At 33.5% G+C, this 16,661-nt stretch overlaps 1 protein-coding gene across 1 annotated transcript; it reads left to right on the top strand.

Annotated features, from left to right (window-relative positions):
- Nucleotides 1-11,678: 11,678 nt before the first annotated feature.
- LOC129920206 (dynein light chain roadblock-type 2-like) lies at nt 11,679-12,185 on the top strand. The gene is made up of 2 exons (XM_056001453.1): nt 11,679-11,812; nt 11,866-12,185. Exons 1-2 carry the CDS (start codon nt 11,810-11,812, stop codon nt 12,160-12,162), a joined length of 300 nt encoding a protein of 99 aa, XP_055857428.1. The 5' UTR covers nt 11,679-11,809; the 3' UTR covers nt 12,163-12,185.
- The last annotated feature ends 4,476 nt before the right edge of the window (nt 12,186-16,661 follow it).

The raw sequence follows: 16,661 nt of genomic DNA, 5'->3' as shown, positions 1-16,661 counted from the left end.
TGAAAATATTAACAAACAAAAAAGCGGAGAAAACGAGGTTTGAAAAAAACTCTCATAGAAAAAAATAATCAAAAATTTGTTTGACATGGTTGCATTGAAATGTTAATATCTCGAGATATACGCAATGCACTTTTCAGATAAAAGTCTTAAATGGATCCTGATAAGATTGTTGAACAGTTATGTATATAAAATTACCAAAGTTTATTCGAAAAATTAGAAATAAAAATAAAAAAGTTTTCACATTTAATTTTTAAAAAATCGAAAAAAAATTCAATATGGCTACCTTCAAACGCTTATAACACAAGAACGACGCAACTAATGTTAATGGTCATGGTCTTAAAATGTAGCTAAGAATATACAGATCATTTTTGGTTTTTTTGTGAAAAAAAAAATTTTTTTGAATCCAACATGGATGCCATGGCCATATGAAAATTTTTGTTTGCATCCAACATGGATGTAATGGCCTTCCCACTTGGGAGTTAAAATAAAAAAAAAACAAAACCAACATTTTTGACAGACAGCTGCCAAAGTATATGTACAGTGGTGCCAAATGTTTGCATGGATTTCAAAAATCTCGATATCGTTTTTTTGCACAAAATCTATATAGATAAACAAAAAAACACAGCTAATTAACGTGTTTAAAACAACAAAAACTTTATCTGTATAGATTTTGGAAAAATCCAGTTAATTATCCAGATTTTACTTGGGCTTAGTTGTTTAGCCCGGAGAATGCTCTGGGCTTAACTTTTTCAACAGATTTAAATCTGTGCTACCAAATTAACTTGTTCGTAAATTGTTTAGAATTTGTTTAAAGACATCAAAACAGATGTTTGGAATGACAATTATTATTTTAAATATTTATTTAATAGTTAGTTTAACTTTTTTTTTTCAAAAACACACAATAGTCTAAGATCCGGCCATAGGACGACCTACCCTCATCGTTATACCAGTTGAGAGTTATATTTTCTGAAAGCTAGTTGTCTTAGGAAATAAATTGCACATGGGTTGCCAAGCGATATCCTGTCAAGGCATAGGGTTGCCAGGCCTTAAAGTTCATTTTTGCAAATTTTTGAAAATGCGACCCTGCCTAAATGGCAAGCCTAAGAGTTATAAAAAAAATATAATGTCATAGGAAATTTAATTTAATAATTTTGATTTTCAGGATTTTTTAAAATTTGAAGTTTGAGTAGGGTAAACAAAGGCGAATTTAGAAAAAGGGCAAAAATCTATTATCTAAACAAAACGTGATAAAAATAAAATTGAAATTGGAATCGATAGATATTATAAATATATGAAAGCCACACATACAAATAAAAAATGTAAAAAATCTACAACGCGAGATATAGTCTTTTTAGAGTCATGATACTCCAATTCGATATTTGAGAAATAATTCACCAAAAATCAGAATGAAAGATTTTTTAAATAATTTTTATGTGATAAGTTAAGAAAAATAAAATAACTTGACACGTGTCTGTCAAATTTTTAATTTAACTTACCGTTTTTGCGAGGGGATTTTTTGAAAAGGTGCTTATTTTCGTATTTCAACATATTAAAGGAAAAAATCCCGTCATGGGACGACCTATCCACCTCATTATACCAGTTGAAAGCTATATTTTCCTAAGGGTAGTGTCTAAAGAAACAGTTTGCACATGGGTTGCCTGGCGATATCCTGTCAAGGCATAGGGTTGCCAGGCCTTAAAGTTCATTTTTGCAAATTTTTGAAAATGCGACCCTGCTTATATGGCAAGCCTAAGAGTTATAAAAAAAATATAATGTCATAGGAAATTTAATTTTAAAAATTTTGATTTTCAGGATTTTTTAAAATTTGAAGTTTGAGTAGGGTAAACAAAGGTGAATTTAGAAAAAGGGCAAAAATCTATTTTCTAAACAAAACGTGATAGAAATAAAATTGAAATTGGATTCGATAGATATTATAAAAATATAAAAGCCACACATACAACACAAAAATGTAAAAAATCTACAACTCGAGATATAGTCTTTTTAGAGTCATGATACTCCAATTCGATATTTGAGAAATAATTCACCAAAAATCAGCACGAAAGGTATTTGAAATAATGTTTATGTTATTAGAGAGCATAAATAAAATAACTTGACACGTATCTGCCAAATTTGTGATTTGACTTAGTTTTTGGTTCCTGTGTATTTTTGAAGAATTACAGATTTTTACAATTCAATTCACTGTTTCGGTGTTATTCTTCAAAAATACACAGGAACCAAAAACTAAGTCAAATCAAAAATTTGGCAGATACGTGTCAAGTTATTTTATTTATGCTCTCTAATAACATAAACATTATTTCAAATACCTTTCGTGCTGATTTTTGGTGAATTATTTCTCAAACATCGAATTTCACGGTTTTGACTTTTAAACGTCCATATCTCGAGTAGCAGATTTTTTACATTTTTGGTTTGTATGTGTGACTTATATAATTTAACAATATCTATCGATTCCAGTATCAATCTTTTTTCTACCACTCTTTGTTAAGGATATAGCTTTTTGACCTTTTTTTAAATTTACCTCAGTTTCCCCTTCTAAAATGTCAAATTTCTAAAAATCCTGAATATTCAAATTTTTAAATTTAATTTTCTCTGACATAAATTTTTTTTACACCTCTAACACTTACCATATAAACAGGGTGGCGTTGTCAAAAAAACTCAAAATATGAACTTTAAAGCGTGGCAACCCTATGCCTTGACAGGATGTCGCCAGGCAACCCATGTGCAAACTGTTTCTTTAGACACTACCCTTAGGAAAATATAGCTTTCAACTGGTATAATGAGGTAGATAGGTCGTCCTATAACGGGATTTTTTCCTTTAATATATTGAAATATGAAAATAAGGACTTTTTCAAAAAATCCCCCCGCAAAAACGGTAAGTTAAATTAAAAATTTGACAGATACGTGTCAAGTTATTTTATTTTTTCTAACTTATCAAATAAAAAATATTAAAAAAAAATTAAAAACTGATTTTTGGTGAATTATTTCTCAAATATCGAATTGGAGTATCATGACTCTAAAAAGACTATATCTCGAGTTCCCCCCCAGGTTTTCGCCTTGTCGTGGCGGGGGGGGCTTACGTTTGACTCTCCAACAATCCAGTTGCAGAGCCTTACAACCAAGAAAACCAAAAAAAAACGCAGGGATGTTTATCTAAATAAAAAATCATGGAAAACAAAAGTTTACAAGAAAATGAAATTCGAGTGGGGATATACACTCAAGTGTCGGCAGAAGTCACGGCTGCCGGCGAGGGCTTGGCTTCGCAAGAAGCTAAGTCGCCAGTGACAACTGTAAACAATGAAAAGCAAGAGCTAAAAAGACAGAAGGCCGTCATTTTGTCAGTAGATCAACTTCCTGACCTAGATAGGTTAACTATCGATGGTTTGAAATCCCCGAACGGACCTCCTTCTATAGGTAGTCAAACGGAGGATGAGCTACTGGAAGACCCGAGTCAAAAAGACACTACGCTTAAGTCTGCTGAACACCTCCAAGAATCGAGGAAGCGCAGGAGCTACAGATGTTCTAAAAGATTCGTGAGAGCCACTGAAAGCAAAGATCCTTCCACTCTCAGTGCGAGGGACAAGGCTCTTGTTAAAAAGCATAAAAAGCTGATAAGGTCCTACGAACGTAAGGCAGGGATTGCCACTACACCCGTAGACCCCTCTCAGCAAAAAGATAACAAAAAGTCTGAGAGCAAAGGAGTTGATGCTGCCACATCTAGGTCGGCCCCTAAAAAGGTTGACTGTGAGCAGGCTGGTATTAGCTCTAATGCTCGAAAAGGCGCAGAGAAAGATCAGACGTTGACCAACAAGAAACTGCCCTCTAATGTTACAAACAGTAAAACGCAAGTAGGCAACTCTTCTAGGACGAAGTCTGGAGCAACAAAAAGAGATAGGTCGGAGGAGACAGCCAATACTGACGGTGTCAAAAAATTGAAAACCAACAGCTTCGACACTACCCCGATCGATCTACAAGCAGCCATAATAAGTCGAGACAACCCTGATGGGAAAATCTCGGCGGAACATTGGCTACTTGTGGAAAATGAGATCCTCAAAGCGATGATGGCGTTACCCGAAAACGATAGTCCTGCGAACTATATCTTCGACGGCGCTGGATGGCGAAAGGGAGTTAAAGTGGTCTGCTGTGGTGATCGGAAAACAAGAGACTTCCTTTCCAACATAATCGCCAAATGTGGCGAACTGTGGGAAGGGGCGTCTCTTGAAATTGTTCCCGTGACAGCTATACCACTTCGCCAGCAGATCAACATATGGATCCCACCTCCTGCATGTCACGAGGATGCGGACATAATCAAACTGCTAAAGAGACAGAACATAGAAATACCCGTAGGGGAGTGGAGGCTCATCAAATCTAAGGTGAGCCATAGCGGAGTAGGGAAAGACCTCTTGTTCGCGGTGGATGAGAACTCTGACCTCCTGCTAAAAACGAAAGGAGACGTGCTGAAGTACGGTATTGGCACCGTAAAGGTAAGAAGGCATGAAAGCAAAGGGGAGCCAAAAGCTGCTGGTGGTGCAAATCAACTTGCATCACGCTAAAGCAGCGACTCACGACCTAATGCTCTTCATGTCTCAAAATAACGTGGATGTGGCCTTGATCCAAGAACCATGGATCTGTAAGAACCAGGTAAATGGATTAAGGTCAAAATACTATAACCTTTTTCATTCCACGTCTGAAGTAGGTAAAGTAAGAAGTTGTATTTTAACCAAAAAGTCAATTAACGCTTTCTTTTTATCTAGGTACAGCAACAATGATAACGCGGCAATCAGCGTTGAATCTAAGGAAGGCAACTTCATCTTAACGTCGACGTACATGCCATACGAGGAGGAGAGCCCACCATCAAAAACAGTCCGGGAGCTTGTGGATTATTCCACGGTAAATGGAACACCTTTGGTGATGGGATGTGATGCCAACGCCCATCATACACAATGGGGTGGTAATGACATCAATAAAAGAGGTGAGTCAATTTTTGAATACATTCTTTGTTCTAACATGACGATATGTAATAGGGGTAATCACCCAACATTCCGAAACAAAAACAGAGAAGAAATTCTAGATCTGACTCTTATGAGCAATAATGAGCAAATTTCGATAGGAGATTGGAGAGTTTCTCCAGAGGAATCCTTTTCGGATCACTTTAGAATACTCTTCACCCTAGACAGAAATTTAATAGATATCAAGCCTTACAGAAACCCAACTAGAACAAATTGGATAGAGTATACAAAATGGCTGAATGAGCATATCGACCCTCCAAGGGAAAAAACGCTTGTAAACACATCAGCCATCGATAATACCGTCCTAATCCTTACTAGTAAAATGAAAAAATCTTTTGAAAAACACTGTCCCCTATCTCGTTGCACAAAACCCACTAACCCACCATGGTGGAACAGTGAGCTAAAGGAACACAGAACAGAGGTCAGAAAACTTTTCAATAGAGCAAAAATGAGTAAATTAGAGAGTGACATGAATTCATACAGAGCCAAACTTAACCTTTATACCAAAGAACTGAGGAAGGCTAAAAGGGATTCATGGGCTAGGCACTGCGAATCCATTGAGAACACAAGTGAGGCGGCTAGGCTTCGTAAAGTCCTTGCTTCTAACCCCACGACACCGGGTTACATTAAGCATCCTGATGGATCATGGTCGAACTCGAGCCAAGAAACACTTGAACTCTTTATGGAAACACACTTCCCTGGCTGTAAAAATACCGATATTCCTGGTTCCAAGCAATCGAACCTGCTTGAATCCACACACCAAGAATTAAACATAGAACAGATTATTACAGAGCAGAAGATTATCTGGGCAATCAACTCGTTTAAACCCTATAAATCTGCTGGACCAGATGAGATAATTCCAGCTTTTCTTCAAAACGCTTTAAATGTAATAGCACCATGGCTTAGGGTTATCTTCACTAGTTGTATTAAACTTAGATACGTCCCTATGAGTTGGAGAAAAGTTAAAGTGGTCTTTATTCCAAAAGCTGGAAAACCGACACACTCAACTGCAAAAGATTATAGACCAATAAGTCTTTCCTCGTTTCTCCTTAAGACACTGGAAAGAATCATTGATCTGCATATTAGGGAACTTCTCAATTCTAACAACCTTTGCAACTACCAACACGCTTACCTTAAAGGCAAGTCAGTGGAAACTGCATTGCACGAGGTAGTTTCTCATATTGAGAAAAGTCTTGAAAACAAGGAACATACACTAGCAGCATTTTTAGATATTGAAGGAGCGTTTAACAACGTTAACACAGAATCAATAAAATACTGTCTAGTCGATATTGGAGTTGATTCAGTTTTAGTAGACTGGATCCATACAATGTTAAATGGCAGAATCATTTACTCACAATTGGGAAATAGTACTGTAGAGAAAACAGTAACTAGGGGTACTCCACAAGGAGGGGTTCTTTCGCCTCTCCTTTGGATCCTTGTGGTTAACAAAATTCTTACAAAACTTAAAAGTCAAGGTATAAAAATAGTAGCTTATGCAGATGACATAGTAGTTCTGATAACAGGTAAGTTTCTTACCACCATCGGAGACATTATGGAACGCGCACTCAAAGAAATATCTTCTTGGGCAGCACAAAATGGTCTTGGGGTTAACCCCACTAAAACAGAATTGGTTCTGTTCACGAAGAAAAGGAAACAAGGGGACTTTAATCCTCCTAAACTTGATGATATTCCTCTGATACTTTCCAAAGAAGCTAAATATCTTGGAGTAATCCTAGATTCCAAGCTTACATGGAAACGTAACACCGAAGAAAGAATGAAAAAAGCACTATGCGCTTTCTACACTTGCAAAAAAACCTTTGGTGCACGATGGGGTATGCGACCTCAAGTCATCCAATGGATGTATACGGCGATTATTCGCCCCATACTTACCTATGGTTCGATCGTATGGTGGGAAGCTGTTGAGAAATCAAGCTATCTCAAGAACCTTAACAAAGTACAGAGATTAGCGTGTATAGGGATTACAGGGGCACAAAGGTCTACGCCACAAGCAGGTTTAGAAATGATCTTGGACCTTCCAGTCCTGGACGAGTTCATAAGATGCACGGCAGCCAAAAGCGCACTTCGATTAAAAGAACTGGGCTACTGGAAGCAAAACACTTATGGTCATGGGTCTATCATGCAAAGATACGACACAGTTCCTGGATTGGAAGCGACTACAGATTACATTCCACCCTTGATAGATTTCAATAAAAAATTTTCCATTTTAATACCAGAAAGAAAAGGATGGGATCACAATTCGCTTATCAGCAAACAAGGAATACCCTTCTACACTGATGGTTCAAAAATGGAATCAGGAACAGGAGCTGGGGTGTTCTGCAAACCTCTCAATATTAGAGAATCATTCAGACTCCCAGACGATTGTAGTGTCTTTCAGGCTGAAATTTTTGCTATAGAGAAAGCGGCAGAATTGGTACTCAAAGAAAAACTAATCTCCTCGGAGATTACATTCTTTGTGGACAGTCAGGCTGCTATCAAAGCTCTAGACAGTGAGACAATAAGATCCAAGGCGGTTTTAAACTGCAGGAAAAGAATCAATAGTATTTGCTACACTAACCAAGTTAAACTCTGCTGGGTTCCTGGACATAGCAAAATAGAAGGGAATGAAATAGTGGATGAACTAGCTAGGTTAGGCTCAGCATCAAATGAGAATATTAGCATCCAATTAGCAAAGGGACCAGATATCCCTATCGGTGTGCTCAAAAGGAGAATAGACCTATTGACTAGAGAACAAATCAATAACACCTGGAAAACTAGGGACGATTGCATTATTTCTAGAAGTTTATGGCCCAAAACCAATGAAAAAGAAACTCGGTATTTATTATCCCTGAGCAAAAAGAACATTAGAGTCTTGATAGGTGTACTAACGGGTCATTGTGCCATTGGCACAATGGCTATTAGAATGGGTGTATTTGCACCTGATTTCTGTAGGAGCTGTCAAGATGTAGAGGAGATAGAATCCATTAAACACCTGCTCTGCGAATGTCCAAACCTCCAAACAAACCGACTTCGTTTCTTTGGAAGGAGGTTCGTGGATGAACTGGACGATCTAGCGCAGGTACCAATGGCTAACATGAGAAAATTTATTGAGAGTACAGGATGGTTCGTTAATGAGCCAGTCTTTGTAAACCGATAGACCAGTTTAGGAACATCATTGCGATTTTTAAAATAAGAGGGTATCACAATGGACCAACAGGCCCCCGTGTATGCAACAGCTTAGCTGTGCACCACCCTATTAACCTAACCTAACCTAACCTATATCTCGAGTTGTAGATTTTTTACATTTTTGTGTTGTATGTGTGGCTTTTATATTTTTATAATATCTATCGAATCCAATTTCAATTTTATTTCTATCACGTTTTGTTTAGAAAATAGATTTTTGCCCTTTTTCTAAATTCGCCTTTGTTTACCCTACTCAAACTTCAAATTTTAAAAAATCCTAAAAATCAAAATTATTAAATTAAATTTCCTATGACATTATATTTTTTTTATAACTCTTAGGCTTGCCATTTAGGCAGGGTCGCATTTTCAAAAATTTGCAAAAATGAACTCTAAGGCCTGGCAACCCTATGCCTTGACAGGATATCGCTTGGCAACCCATGTGCAATTTATTTCCTAAGACACTAGCTTTCAGAAAATATAACTCTCAACTGGTATAACGATGAGGGTAGGTCGTCCTATGGCGGGATCTCCTACTACAAGAAAACCCAAAAGCGAAAAATACTATATATTTTTTTGTGTCAGCTGATTTCGCAACATTTAACAGTTCTGCCAATTTTTCTCGGTAAGCCCCGAGGCGTTTTTTTTATCCAGTTAAGACCAGTGGTAATAAAAAACACACCTTTTGTCTCGATAAAAACAGTAGTGCCAAGGTACTTTATTTGTTGTGTTATAGGCATTTTATACAGAGAAATCTAAAAATATTAACAAAAAAATAAAAGCGGAGAAAATGGGGTTTGAAAAAAGCTCTCAAAAAAAAAATAAAAATAAAAAAGTTTTCACGTTTGATTTTTAAAAAATCGAAAAAAATCAATATGGCTACCTTTAAACGCTTATAACACAAGAAACGCAACTAGTGATAATGGTTATGGCCTTAAAATGTAGCTTAGAATATGAAAATGATTTTATCCTACATGGATGCCATGGCCACACAAATGGTTTTTGGATGCCATGGCAATACAAAAAAAAATAAACATCATTTTTGACAGTGGTGCCAAATGTTTGGACGGTTTTCAAATATCCCGATGTGGTTTTTTGCACAAAATTTATATAGATAAACAAAAAAACACAAATTTTTATACAGAAACGTTAAAACAATAATAAGGTAAAACATTTTTTTTTTAATTTTTCAAAAAACAAATTTTTGGATTTTTAAAAAATATTTCAATTTTTTTTGAAAAATAAGTTTCTTAAAAACGGGTTGATGAATTTTATTGAAATTTCGGTTTTATGTGTTGAATAATATTTGCTTAAAATGGAATATCAACTTTATCTTTACTTTATCTAACGATTTTCGAAACTTTTTTCTAAAAATTCCTTTTTATGCAAGAAATCAAATTGCATGCTTGGTTTTGTGTAAAATATCATTTAAAATGGTGTTTAATTAATTATAAAAATAGATTTTATTTTTTTTAACACTACTTATGAATTTCCTTAAAAATATCAAATTTTAACTTACTTTTACCATAAGAGCAAGTACGTGAGACCCCAGTCGTGCATTTAATTTTTTTTTAACTCCGTACAGATTAGATTGCTATATTTTTAGACCATAACCATTAACATTATTTGCGGCGTTCTTATGTTATAACAAGCTGTTGAAGGTAGCCATTTTGTATTTTTTCTTCTTTATTTTGTTTTTCTAATTTTTGGACAGAACTTTGGTTATTTTATATTAATTTATATTCGTTCAACAATCTTTTTTTTTTTTAATTTTAACTTTATGCCTTTAAGGCCTAAGTTCTTTTTAATGCATACTGCATGGCACTAGTTAGAAGAAATAGAAAGTTAGAAAACTAATTTTTCAAAAACTTATGATACAAAAATTGATTTATTAAAAAAGTTTTGATTGGATGTTTGATTTTAAACAAAATATGTACTACCTATGCGACAATATTGTAAGTTTTACCATTATTTTTTTTGTTATTAATATTTGTAGGAAATTGAAAAAAAAAATAAAAAATAAAACGACATAACCTGAAAAGTGTTGTCCTCGCTGAAAAACAGTGAATGCACAAAAAAAGATATTAATATTACCTTCAACTTTGGTTGAGTAACTTAAAGCTGAAACACAATCACGCTTTAGGGCGTCGCTTCGTTGCGTTACGTTGAGAAATCCTCAAAGCGCGCTTCTGTCACTTTGACTTTGAACAGCTGATTGCAACATAAAATCTGCTGTCAAATAAAAAAAACACAGTCACTCACAAAATTATTGGGCCAAGTCTTTATCTTGATTTAATTGTGGAAAAATGAAAAAGGATATTAATGTGTTTAAAAAATGCATAGAAATTTGTTTATTCTTTAATCCTATAGTTATAAAAACAAAACCAATCAAAATATATTGTTTTTAACAATAAAACTCAGTCCAAAACATCATTAAATTTTTTTTGTTTTTAATACGTAAATTGTTTTGATTTAAAATATCTCGATGTCGTTTTTTTGTGCAAAATCTATATAGAGAAATTAAAAAACACACATAGTTTTGCAATAATTTATTTTTTTTTATTCACATTTGGCGCAATAATAATGTGGGTGACTGTAACTATGTCTGTTAAATGTCAGAAAGCGAGCAAAAGTTCAGTCTGGTTGAACTTTTGCTCGCTTTCTTACGTTTCCTTACGTTTGTCAAAAAAAGCGTACGTAAGAAAAGCGTCATTGTGTGAGGATACACAGATTTCCTATAGTTGAACTTTTCGCAGTTGTCAAAATCGACGGCAAAGCGTGATTGTGTTTCAGCTTTTATTCGATTAAGCCAATAGTTTGGGAGATATAGACCAATTCGCGTTTTTTAAAATGGCGGACTTCGCCAAGGGGTTGGCGTCCCGAAAATCAGGACTTTAGCTTTTCTAATACCCTTTTTTTAGATTTGAAAAAATCAGCCGTCATGTATTTCGTTCCACAAAATGCCATGCCTGTTTTTTTACTAAATGTCGTGTTCTATAAAGGCCAAAGTTTTAATTTTTTTAGTGAATTTTGAGGTTCTTTTTTTTTTTTTAATAATAAAAAGGGTTACCTTAGAATTTATTTGAAAAAAAAATAAGAAAAAAACAGGTGCGACAAGTCCGACAAGCACGACAAGTGAGACACAAAAAGCAGTCGAAAAAACATACTGAGAAAAGTCACAGTTATAATAGCTGCGTTCCTTTGGAAATATTTATCTACTTTTTAGTACTTAAAGCTGCTTTGAACTACTTTTTCAGTATAGCAAAGTAGATCAAAGTAGTTTTAAGTACTAAAAAGTAGATAAATATTTCCAAAGGAACGCAGACGCAGCTAATAATCAGAGTCAACAGTTTATTGCTGTAACTGTTTCAAAAGTGACTTTGAGTGACAAACAAAGTGACAAAAATTTCAAATGAAAGTCTGTATATTTAAATGCAGGAATGCATTAAAAAATAAAACTCATTTTTCACAGGCATAATTATTAAAAATGTACCTACTGTTTTCATAAGCAATCACAGCTGTTTAGTTTTTTATTTCACTAAAATTGTTTTGAGTTTGTCAATAAGTAAAAATAAATCAACTTTATTGAAAAAATAAAAGCTTTTTAAATGGTAATACTTCTCTTTACATTGAAAAAGTTTTATTCTACTCTCTTTTTGTGCAGTCAACTTTAGAAGAAATAATACACAAAAACGAGTCAACTTCAGATCGAATTGCAGAGCAATCTCAAGGATATGCTGTCATAAGCAATCATAATGCCATGGCTATGAAGAGTACCTTAGAAAAGTCAATGACACAGGGAATCATTAAACATATTGCTGGACCTCTTGTGTTTTCTGCTCGAAGTGCTGTTCGAGATTTAGATGCCACGAACGATCTGACATTTTTGAGAGTCGCAACAAAAAAATATGAATTTTTAATTGCACCAGAAGATGAATTTACACTAGTTGTTTTGCAATAAAATGGTGTTTTTACCTTTACAAATTTTGGCATTTCATTTACCATAAGTTGTTGTTTCTAGAGCGTGTCGTCTTTAATGATTGGAGATTGGTTTGGAGATATGAATTAAACCTTAAAACCTGTCGCATTACCCCCCTGTCGAACTGATGCAGTATCGTCTTGTCGCAGTATCGCCCTGTTGTCTTGTCGCCCTGTAACCTTGTTGCCCTGTATGTACCCTTGTCGCCTAGTTGCCCTATCGCTTTGTCGTCTTGTAGCCTTGTGTCCTTGTTACCATCTCGCTATGCTTATAGCAGCTGATCATATTTTATCAGGAGCATAAGACCATTGAATAATTGTATATAAAAGTGACACCGGGGAAATATCCGCTATAAATGAGAATTGACGCCACGGTCGCTTTTCAAGATTGTGTATTCGATAGCCGAAAAATCCTTGAAAAAAATTTTATTTTATTTTGTTTGTCTGTATTTGTTTTGTGTTACATTATTTGTATTGGTTTATTCTTTGTTTTTGTAATATTTTGAAAACACAGAATTTAGGCACAGTACCTACACATAAAAAGGTAATATATTCCGAACTGACATTGTTCGCCAAATTGTCAAAACATGACAATTTGGCTACAGATGTCAATTACCGTAATTCTTAATTTTTTAAATTACCGACGAAAAACGCACAAAAACCGAAAAACCACACACACAACTAATTTTTTAACATTTATTTACCATTTTCCGAGACGAAACACGCAGAAAATTTGTTATTTTTCAATTTATGTATAAATTTTTTCAAATGATGTTTTATAAATTAAAACAAAAACAAATTTCCTGTTTACTGCTATTGACATGTAAAAATTAAAGGCCGGCCTGACAGATTGGTGCCCATTTTTTGACAAACAAATTTTGACATTTTTCGGAATATATTACCTTATTATGTGTACTGTGGAATTTAGGAAGCTGAAAAGAAATTAAAATTTTTATTCTCTTTGGTTTTCGATTTATTTATTAAAACTGGGGTCAAATCGTCAAATACGTTAACGAGCAGGGTTCGGACTTCAGTTTCAAAATTTCGAAGCAAATTTGAAAAAAAAAATTAAGTAGATCCAAAATTTCGGAAGTAGATCTCAAAATTAAGCTTTCAAAACATTTATTTACAAAAATGTATTCTAAGAAAATTATTTTTCTACAAAATTATTTTTCTTTACTTTTTTTTATTATGATCTTTTCCAAAAAACTTTACGCATCTTGTGGTTGTAACGGTGCATTAGTGTAAAACGGTCAATTCAGCATAATCTTACAAATTTTTGATCAGGAATTCTTCAAAATCAGTCAATATTACTTTGATAAACTTTATTTTTATCTTGAATTCGAAGAATAATTGACCTCCATTCATCTTTTGAGATTTCAGTTGAGCTTTATTTCTCAATGCCTCGACCAGATTTAAAATTGAAGTTGAATCCCTTTCTCTAAATTTATTATTTGAAAAATATTCTTAATCAAGAAATAGAAGTAGATTCTGAAAAAGAGAAGTAGGGAAGTAGATTTTATTTTTTTCCCAAAATCGAAGTACATAAATCTACTTCGATCGAAGTAAAGTCCGAACCCTGTTAACGAGTAACTCGTGAACGAAATCTGTTCATTTGGCATGATGACATACGTACAGCAAACGACTTCGTATTCAACTGAACGGAATGTCATTCGTTTGGTTTGAAGCTTTCGAACTAAATTGTTAACGGGTTCAAAAAGTAAAGAAAATATAAGTATATCTTATTTTAAAAATAATCAACCTGTTTGAAATCACGAAAACATACATTAGGGCATATATTAACAAATAATATTTCACCAAAAGAGTTCAAAGCACCAGCACCAACCCCCATTGATTTAAGAAAAAAATAATTCCTCAAATTAGAATTATATGCAAAAAAAATTAGATTTTAAAATTAAAACGACGTGATTAGCCAAAAAAATATAATACAGTCAAATAAAGAGAAAAAAGGGGTAAATCTCGGAATGAATGTTAGTAGAATTTTTTTTTCCTCAATATCTTCCTTTTGCCATTCTATAACATATCTCAAAAGTCTAGAAAAATCTCATGTCCGCTTGTCGCGATTTCAAGGTCAAATCGCGAAATGGAGATTTTCAAAATTAGCAAAAATAGGCTATGGTATTATATACACATATGATACATGATTTCAAGGGGTCGGCGAAGTCAAATTTGTCACCCAATTATATTTTAGCCTATGCAGTTGTAGGTTCTACCAAAAATTACGTTCTGTTTTCTCGTTTTATGTATTACGTAAATGTCTTTCGTAAACTTGAGGTTTCGTCAACGGATGCGACGATTTGGCCCCTGGTTACAGATGAGAGGAAGATTTTGTTCATTTAATAAGTCCAAGTGTTATTTAATATCGATTTCGGTGTGCTGGCACCTAGGCCAAAGTTGTAATTACGATTATTTGCACATTGTCCACATACACTGTGGCGTATACGTGCTCTTTTTTGTATTTGATTATTGAATTTTTTTTTTGAACAGCATGTAAAAGAGTGGAGGGCCATTCCGCTATAGACAATCTTCGGCAAAATTTCTAAATTTCATTATTTGTTACTTTTTTTTGTAATAATGACAAGTAAAATAACCGTTTTAAATAAAAACAAGTAAAAATGAGGCCAAATTTAACAGAAACATTTGTTTCATGTACATAAATACATAAATAAACTTCGAATGAGTAGGTATAAACGTTGCACCCGCGATAATGGAATTGCCCTGGAGGAAGAGAAAACGGTAGATCAAGCTAAACATTTTATGTTCATGTATCTAATCTGGCGAAATGAGACATTATTTCAAAGTTTTTTATACGGCTGAATGGAACGAGAACTTATACGACCATTCTAAAAAAAAAAATCTGTTTACTTGTTGAAAAAACGTGTGCGTTTTGGTTTTTTTGTATAAAATTTCATGCCGGGGTAAATTAAAGCGGAGTTAATTGTAGACAGTTTAAACTACTTTGGTGAAAATATTAATGAAAAAATATTTAAAATGACGGTACGGCAGTAAAATTATTGGCACTATGGTTTTATCTGTCATACAAAAAAGGAAATAAATCTATTTTAATTTTTCTTCAAAAATCCAGTTAGTATAATCAAATTAAATGAACTACATATGTACATTAGGGTGGACCAAAAAAAAATTATTTTTCATTATTTTGATTTGCTCTACCTATAACTTGTGTTCTCGACACAAAATAATGCTACCCTATTTTTTTCAGAATTTTTCGATGATGTTTAGGGGTTGCGCGCACCCCTTTTATAAAAAAAATAAGCTCTTTTAGTTTTTATTTTTTTTATATCTTAAATAATTTTTTAATCGAAAAGCTGTTTTAGTAAAAAGTATTGAGTTTCAATAGATCTACTTACATCAATTTTTCTTTTTTCAAAAAAAAATATTTTTGACTAATTACCTGGCGTTAGAAGTCGAAATTACTGATAAATGCTGGGAAAAAAGCCTTAAAACTATGTTTTACTGTTTTTTATAACGGTTAAAATTATTTTTATCGTATTCTTCATCAAATTTACTATAAAAACAGTGCTTTTATATTGCTCAATTCTTCTTAAATTGATAAAAGAAAAATAATTTTTAAAAAAGATCGTACCAAAACAAGTGAAGGAAAAATGGGGGAGGGTACTATATCTTGGGCGCCGAGATTTGATAACGGTATTTTGTAGAGGAGTTGAATACGATCATTTTTTACTGTGGGAGGGGTGGTCTATCTGGCTCCGTTTAGGCGGGAATGGCAATTTTCTAAAAAAATGACTTTAAAAATAAAAAAAATATGAAAAAACAATGGCAACACTTACAGTTATGAATGATACTTTTTTCAAAAGCTAGAACTGTACACTTTATTCTAATTTTAAAGTGTAGTAATTTCAATCAATTGTTTTTGAAATTATCGATTTAAAAGTAAAAAATTGTGAAAAAAAAGTTTAAAAAAAAACACATTAAATACTATTTTTGTCAAGATTGTGGATTACAATACAAAAAATGGCTGATAAAATAAAGTGTCACAATTGATTCCTTATCAAATACTGAAGTCCACATGTTTGAATGCTTCCTAGTTTTTGAGAAAATTGAAAAATAAAAAAAATTCTTTTTTCATATTTTTTTTATTATTTAAAGTCATTTTTTAGAAAATTGCCATTCCCGCCTAAACGGAGCCAGATAGACCACCCCTCCCACAGTAAAAAATGATCGTATTCAACTCCTCTACAAAATACCGTTATCAAATCTCGGCGTCCAAGATATAGTACCCTCCCCCATTTTTCCTTCACTTGTTTTGGTACGATCTTTTTTAAAAATTATTTTTCTTTTATCAATTTAAGAAGAATTGAGCAATATAAAAGCACTGTTTTTATAGTAAATTTGATGAGGAATACGATAAAAATAATTTTAACCGTTATAAAAAACAGTAAAACATAATTTTAAGGCTTTTTTCCCAGCATTTATCAGTAA

This window comes from Episyrphus balteatus, chromosome 4 (assembly GCF_945859705.1).
Source record: "Episyrphus balteatus chromosome 4, idEpiBalt1.1, whole genome shotgun sequence".
Taxonomy (NCBI): domain Eukaryota; kingdom Metazoa; phylum Arthropoda; class Insecta; order Diptera; family Syrphidae; genus Episyrphus; species Episyrphus balteatus.
Note: the sequence above shows the minus strand (reverse complement) of the source record. Positions and strands in the feature narration are given on the sequence as shown.